An 8,340-nucleotide genomic window follows, 5' to 3' on the forward strand; every position below is an offset into this window, starting at 1 on the left:
GAAGGGAAAATATTGATTAAGAGAACTTTGCAATGGATCCAGGTAAGTTCTTAAACTCTTCTAATTTGCAATGGATCCAGGTAAGTTCTTAAACTCTTCTAATGATATAATTGTGAGAATCATAATTTCTAAACGTTCCTCTTCTATAATAGATTAGTTTCTTATATTGATTAGAAAATGGAAACTACATAAAATAATTTACAAATATGAGAGAATTAGGTATTATAGGATTATCTTGTTTTTTTTAAGATTAATGAATATGGTGTAAGTTGATTAAGAAAACTAAGTGAAATTTTCACTGGACATTACGATAACATGTTATCTAGATGTGAAGGTTCCTTTCACAAAGTTCAAGAGGAGAAGATGATGGATTGATTCAAAACAAAAAGGAAATGGAAGGTGCATAAACACATAGAAACTGAGAACAATTAAAGGAAAAAAAAAAGCATAAAATGGAAAGAAGAAGAAATGGATTGGTGTGAGAAGCACGCCACTACAAGGCTAGGCTAGATGCTATGGCAACCATGAAGATGAGTGAATGTGTGCCGCCACTTGTTATGCAAGATAAGGCTTAAAAGTATTAACTCTTTAAGGAGGAAACTTTCACAAAAGTGTTTACTTATCCAAAATGTTCAACCACTAGAATATGATAATACATTAATATGTTGTAACATAAGATTTAACTTCAACTTGAAATGTGTATAAGGGTATGGGTGAGATAAAGTGAAAGGTTAAAACAAATTTGAATTCCAGAGTCATGAGATGAAATTAGGTGAAAAATGTAAACTCAGGTATAAGTTGAGATATTCAAAACCAACTTATTTTTCCTTCACCTTCAATCATCATTATCTTCCCTTTCTTTTCTTGTTTTTCTAATTTTTTTATTATTTTCTTTTCCCTTTCCTTTACAAAACAGAACATTCATTTCATATTTTATAGCTTTTATTGCACTTCCCTTAATCCACATTTTTAGCTCACACTTAATAGTACCAAACTAGTCAAACCTCCTCCACACTTAAGTTTCACATACTCCTTAACACAACGTAAGACATCTCACCCCTCAAGAATTGGGTATTTTCTTTGTTTTTCAAGTTTATAGCTTGTATTGAGCTAAAATCAACATAAAATGTATATTAGGCTCAAAGTTGTTCAATGAAATTAATAAGAAATGTCTCAATCATAACAAATTTTGCTTGTCTACGTAAGTTTACAAAACAAAAAAAAATTAAGTTAAATATTAGAGCATAAACAAAACATGAGCAAGTCACTCAAGAAAAATAGAAAAGACACATGTTCATCTTTTACCTTAAGGCTAAAAAACTCACAAGGTCTAAACTCTTTCACAAATGATTTAGTCAAGTAATTATTAAATCAACTCAATTACAAATCATAGAAACAATTCACTCATATAAGATATAAGTGTAGACAAAATGTTCAGTTTAGAACTCATATAGGAAGCATCGGTCTTAGTGACAACTAGGCCAATGCTACTACTTTAATTTTTTTTATTTTATTAGACTCAACCTTAGCAAGGGTTTAACTTACTTTAAATTAAAACATTATTTTGTTGTAGAATCGGTCTTAGAGACAACTAGGTCAACGCTATTAGCATCAATTTTCCGGTCGACTCTAATTTTCATAACTTCCATGATTTTCATGTCATATTGAATTGCAAAGTTGAAAAAGTCATTTTTTCATGGAAGAATATTTTTTTACTTTCTAAGTCTGTTTTTGACGGACTCTAATTTATTATTTTCTTGTAGTGTGTAATACACTATGTTACTATAAGAATAAAAAAGTTACTTTTATCTTAAAACAATTATAGAGGAATATTATTAAAGTAAGGGCCATATAATTTTTTTACAATAGTTTAAAAATTAGTACGAAATCTTAAAAATGGTTTGACATAACGTACAAAAACATAAATTAAAACCTCTCGTAATCATCATATATGGGTGTACATAGGAGGTGGGTTTATAAAACGTTGAGATGATAGATGGTGGTAGACATTATGAATCCAACAACTCACTCACCTAAAATTCGTAATTGCATTAACACCGCCAACTACTATATATTTATATGGAATCTCACATTAGTGACGAGGCAGTCGCAATGGAAGTGCAGATAATTTTGTTGATGGTCCTGCTTCCCCTGCTTATGGTTAGGGCTAAGGTTCCGGCAATGATCGTGTTCGGTGACTCGTCGGTGGATGCTGGGAACAACAATTACATAGCAACAGTAGCTCGCAGCAACTTCCAACCTTACGGGCGAGACTTTGAGGGTGGGAAGCCTACTGGGAGATTCAGCAATGGCCGAATAACAACAGATTTCTTATCCCAAGCCTTTGGAATCAAACCCTATGTGCCCCCATACTTGGACCCTAATCACAATATTTCACACTTCGCCACCGGCGTCACCTTTGCTTCTGCTGCTACTGGCTACGATAATGCTACTTCAGATGTCTTGGTCAGTATTCATCTCTCATCATCATTATTCAACACTCATTTCTATTCTATATAATGTTCCATTTATTTTTACTAGATATTATAAGTATTTGTGTTTTTCTAATAAATAATTAAATGTTATTTATTAAATACTATACATCATACTGTTGTTACTTTTGTTTTCAAAAATTACAGTCAAAGTAATATATAGTTACATTTTAACCCTTGAATATAAAAATATGTTCTATAGAAAGTTAGGGAAGGAATTATAGAATATTATTTATACTCATGTCTATACTCATGTCACTGGTATTTATATATTTATTTATATATATAATACAAACCCAAACTAGTTATTATAATACGAGTAGGTGATTTATTGTTGTAGATAATAAATTAAATTGTTTCAAGTTTAGGGTTTTGTAATCGATGAACTAATTATTTTTAGTGTAAAATGGTTAAAACATATTCAAAGTGTTTTATTATTAATATATCATTAATTTATCAATAAAAAATAAAATTGTTTCGGATATTGTCTCAACGTGTCATAATTATTTTGATGGTATGATAGTACTAAATTTTTTAAATTAGATACGAGAAGGACGATATAAGTATGTATATTCAGTTAGTTCTGTCTCGTCTCAATATTCATATTTGTCCTTGTTATATACCTTTAATTTGTTAAATAATTTAAAGCATTTATTTTTTTTATTTTTCTTTTTAATTATTTCACCTTTATTTAATTTTTTATTTGTTACTTTTATTTGATACTTATACCGTTACAATTTCTTTTGTTAATATTTGACATTCAAAGAAAAAAAAAATGTTTGTATGGGTCGGACATTAAATACTTAACAATAAGATATTACTTTATTTTGATTTTGATTTTTTGTAATTTAGTATCCTTATTTGGATAGGATTGCGGTTACGAGTATACTCTTTCTTCTATGAATAAGGAGAATTGACAAAAATTTGGTAGCCATCAAGAGGAAATGAAGATAAATTTTTAGTTCAAACAGATATATGTTATGTTCAAATTCGTGTATATGTTGTCATCCTGAAAAACCAATATTACTCTATTACAATTAGTGTGCTTATAATTATGATTGTAGATAATTAAAAATGAATTATTAAATTTTAAATATAAATAAAATCATTCTTTTTATATAAAAATAATAATTTTTTTAAAAATAAAATTGTTTTGACAAATTGTTTTTGATAAATAACAACTTTTATTTTAGAAAAGTTGATTTATCAACGTATTGAAAGTAGTACTTTCTCCTTTCCAAAACAAGTGTCTTTAAATACGATACATTGATTCTTAATACTCAATCCATACAAATTTGGATAAAAAATAGTTATAGAGTATTTCGACTACTCTTACATCTATTATAATGAAATGATGCTATATTGATAACTCTTAATTTTATGTAGTATTTGTTAAAATGGAAATTTCTAGGCAAGGTTAAATGAATTATTTTGGAAGGGAAGAATTAACTATATATTTGAAAGATCTGAAATGATGAAAACAAAAAGGAAAATAAAGAAAATAAAAAGCTATATTTCTTGTGATTTGAAGATAAAACTTTTTCATGAATGTATTGTATGGACTTTGAGTCTACTAAAGAGTAGACACGAGAAGGTAAATAATATATGAGAAAACAAATTCACAAATTCAATGTTAAAAATATAAGAGAATTTCAGTTAGATCATATGGTATATATTTTCAGTAAATCCTTTTCAGAAGAATCATTAATTATTATTGATTAAGATACTATAAGTTTGAGCTCTATGACGTGAAAATTATTCTTTTGCATTGAGATGAATTTGGTGAAAAATTCAAAGAGTTTGAAGTTTGGGTAAATATAGGTGATGACATATTTATTTGAATTTGGGGTTTCAGTCTGTGATACCATTGTGGAAGCAGTTGGAGTACTACAAAGGGTTCCAAAAGAAACTGAGAGTGTATCTTGGGGAAAGTAGGGCAAATGAGACCTTTGCGAAAGCATTGCACATAATAAGTGTTGGAACAAATGACTTCCTAGAGAACTATTTTGCCATCCCTGGTAGGGCATCAGAATATACACCAATAGAGTATCAAAATTTTCTGGTGGGTATAGCTGAGAAGTTCATACACAAACTCTATGGTCTTGGTGCTAGAAAAATATCCTTGGGGGGTTTACCTCCCATGGGGTGCTTGCCGTTGGAGAGAACCACAAATTTTGTTGGGGGGAATGACTGTGTGCCGAGATACAACTCCATTGCATTGGAGTTCAATCAGAAACTCAGTAAGTTGACAACAACACTCAACAAAGATCTTCCTCAGATCAGATTGGTATTTTCCAATCCTTATGATATTTTCTTGCAAATTATTCAAAAGCCAGCTCACTATGGTAAGTTATAAGTTTGCTTTACAATTCTACATTTTCTTCAAAAAATTATTTACCTTTGTTATGCTTCATAATTGCTGCATTATACGTACATGTTAAACTAGTCCAAAGTCGACTCCGACTTTTGTAACAATCCCAAAAATAGAGGGTTTCTATAACAGATTCATACATTTAAGGTATTAAGCAAACATGACCATAAAATGCATAAAACATACATAACAAATCCATATATGTAGTTACATTCCATATACATCGCTTAGTGCATAAACTACAACTACATAGTATGTTAAGTTTAACTTAACCCACAAAAAATGTCTGTAAAGTGAATTTTGCACCCATTTATAGCCGTATCACCAGATAATATGAGACTTCCAACACACTCCCCTAATGTCGAAGTTTATATATCTCGTGCATGGGACTAGATATTAATGAATTGTTTGATATATAACAGTCTGAAAGTGGATGGAATAATATGTCAAATAAACAACAAATTTCTCGATAGCGAGTGGCATAATAGGAAGAACAAATGACAAATTTCGATAGGATAGAGTCTAACTCATGACTTTGATACATACATAATTTAAACATACATATATAATACAAATCAATATTTTAGACTCAATATCCAGATTTATGCATTGACTTAGAAACAAAAAACATTGCCTCTTAAAAAATATTTTAGTGGATTGTAGAAAAATCTCTGGCTCTGCTTGGCCTAATTAACAAACTGATCCAACTGCTCTTAACAGGGTAAGTTAACTTATTGTTTTGCCAGAACAGGGGTATAAGATGGCTTTGACCAACACATATCCCGCCATAAAAAGCTCCTTCAATTCTCACCATTTAGACTACATTACTCTATGCGAGTTTGTAAATCTAATCGAGTATAGGAGGACTTTTGACCAACACATATCCCTAGTTAAAGCATAACACTTAACCAACAAGAATTTGCAATTATTCCTAAGAAGTACATAGCTCATATAAGTTTACAATTCGAAACATTCGCTTTTCATTCTATTGTCTCACTTCTGTATTCAATGGAATCACTTTTTCATTAAACATAATTTCCCAACTTATAATCCAACCAAACATTCGCCCAAAGAAACTGGCAGACTCGCTCAGTGAGACTAGTTACTCACTCGGTGACTAAATGTCTTGCCTAGGATTCTAAGCACTAGGACGAAAATGCGGATTTATTGACCCCCATAGTAGACTCGCCCAACGAGGTCTCGTCCCCTAACTCTACCAAACTTGAGTTTGGCTTTCGCTCAGCGAGAGTCTACCTAGCCAGTGAGCAAGTTTCCCCTAACTCTCTAGTAAACCCAAATTTGATAGTAGCTTAGCAAGAAAGGCTCGTCCAACGAGTCTACTTAACACATACATATAAATCTACAATTCAGACAATGAAATTCACCCACATAAAACATATTATGCTTCATCCAACACATTAGCAAACCAATTTCAATCCATTTCACAAAATTTTAGCCAAATATACCAAACACACAAATTACAAAGAAATTGCATCTCAACAATCAAGTTCTAGTCATAGCACCAAGAGTGAAAATACCTAAAAGGAGAAAAAATAAAACTTACTTTGTTCGTCTCTTTAATTAGATGAATGTGTAGAACTTTTCATCACAATCAATTTTACTGTCTTTAATCTTCAAAGGGTAAATATAGGAGTCAAGAATCCAGAGAGAGAATGAAGAGAAAGTTTATAAAGGAATTTTAACGAGATAGTAATTTTATAAAAGTGAACTTTAGTTATTAGAAATTTGTTTTATAATTTAAACCTTTTATTATTAAATTATAATTGTATTCTCTTTTTAAAACCATCGTTACTCTTGTACTCTTTACTAGGTTCTCACATCTTTACTTTATTTTTATTAAATATACTTTTTAATTCTAATATTATAAATATTGTTTCAATTCTATATCACTATTTTGAATAATCTAAATTTAGTTCTATAGCTTTTTAGTTTAATACATTTCAGTATTTAGAGCAATTTATCATTGTTTTATTTCAATTCTTTTATTTAATCTAATCCTAATACGTATTAAATGAAGTCAATGAAATTGTTCTATTAGATTAATCTTAATGTCCTTGGAATATGATGACTTGGTGTTCCTTCAACAAAAATAAATATTGGAACAACGTTTAAAAAAATTGAAAAATAATTGTAAATATTATAATCTATGGTGTTTTAAAACGATTTCATATTGTCTTTTTTTAACTGATACTCAATGACAATAATGAATGACATTCATCAATCAAAGTTGAACAAGCTATAACGTCACATGACATTATGATTGCACAATTACCATGAATTTGACAAAATAAATTCTATTAATTCACTAAAAAAATTATTAAACTAAAAACATTCAAAATATTAGAGCAAAATTGAAAACAATAACATAATATGAGAATTGAAAATTAAATTTTATCTTTTATTGCACTAAATTAGTCATTTATGAAAATGAAATGTTTAATTACCTTTTCTTTATCACGTTATTTCTTTATTTTGTTTATTTCGATCTCTTTATTAATAAAATATTCAATCAAATCTGTTAACCTTAGAAATAGAATAATGTGGTTATTTTTTTTGGGTTGAATCAAGTCAAGTCTACATCTGTGATTAAAAGTATAACGTGTGAATATGGGGTGATAATTTTCGATATCATTTTTTAAATCCTTATAGTATTATAAACATTATGCATAAAATGAAATTATTTGTATTATGTTCAGGGTTTCAGGTGGCCTCAATGTCATGTTGTGCAACTGGAATGTTTGAAATGGGATATTCATGCAGCAGAGGCAGTTCTTTCAGTTGCATAGATGCTTCCAGATATGTGTTTTGGGACTCATTCCATCCAACAGAGAAAACCAATGGTATCATTGCAAAGTACCTGGTCAAGAACTCACTAGCTCAATTTTTGCACTAAATATTAATTCTAAATTTTATTTATGTAATGTGTAATGCTATATTTAGTTGCCTTTGCTTCATGGACTTGTTGATTATTATCGAAATCATAATTGTTTAAAGGTGCTAATTCACCACATCCTACATCTTGAGAAAGTGAATATTTTATTTAGAAGATTTCTTTTTAAAAGAAAAAAAATTAACACCATCATGAACAAAGTAGAAGCTACAATTGTACCAATTAATCCACAAACATGCTCAGTCAATTGAATGTTGGATAAACCCAATTGGAATGTTGGATAATGGATTTTATATTTAATAGTTTATCAAAATAGAAAATCAAATAACTCATTTAATTAAGAAGTGTTTTTTAGAACATTTATAAATAGTAAAATATACTAAAACAAAATTAAACATATATAATATTCAGAATATTCAAAAACAAAATAATTAATCATCCATAACATCTAGATATAATTTATTTTCATATAATTTAAAAATGTTATAAAAAAATCACAATAAATATGTTATTACAAGAAAATATATGTTAATGTTTTTGTAGAAAATTGTGACTTGTTTTTTTCT

The 8,340-nt window shown here is 29.1% G+C and overlaps 1 protein-coding gene across 1 annotated transcript; it reads left to right on the forward strand.

Annotated features, from left to right (window-relative positions):
- The first annotated feature begins 2,086 nt into the window (after nt 1-2,086).
- Nucleotides 2,087-7,894, forward strand: LOC114169126 (GDSL esterase/lipase At2g04570-like). The gene is made up of 3 exons (XM_028054166.2): nt 2,087-2,466; nt 4,348-4,837; nt 7,581-7,894. The coding sequence occupies exons 1-3, from the start codon at nt 2,113-2,115 to the stop codon at nt 7,775-7,777; spliced, it is 1,041 nt and encodes a 346-aa protein (XP_027909967.2). The 5' UTR covers nt 2,087-2,112; the 3' UTR covers nt 7,778-7,894.
- Nucleotides 7,895-8,340: the final 446 nt, after the last annotated feature.

The sequence above is a fragment of the Vigna unguiculata genome, chromosome 11 (genome assembly GCF_037176805.1).
Source record: "Vigna unguiculata cultivar grain cowpea cultivar isolate G323 ecotype 2 chromosome 11, ASM3717680v1, whole genome shotgun sequence".
Taxonomy (NCBI): Eukaryota; Viridiplantae; Streptophyta; class Magnoliopsida; order Fabales; family Fabaceae; genus Vigna; species Vigna unguiculata.

What these genes read in the sequence shown, in the direction of transcription:
- LOC114169126 (XM_028054166.2), top strand. Translation starts at nt 2,113, where the DNA reads ATGGAAGTGCAGATAATTTTGTTGATGGTCCTGCTTCCCCTGCTTATG. An exon ending in ATGCTACTTCAGATGTCTTG is followed by an intron (nt 2,467 to 4,347) that starts GTCAGTATTCAT and finishes TTGGGGTTTCAG; the next exon opens with TCTGTGATACCATTGTGGAA. An exon ending in TCAAAAGCCAGCTCACTATG is followed by an intron (nt 4,838 to 7,580) that starts GTAAGTTATAAG and finishes TATTATGTTCAG; the next exon opens with GGTTTCAGGTGGCCTCAATG.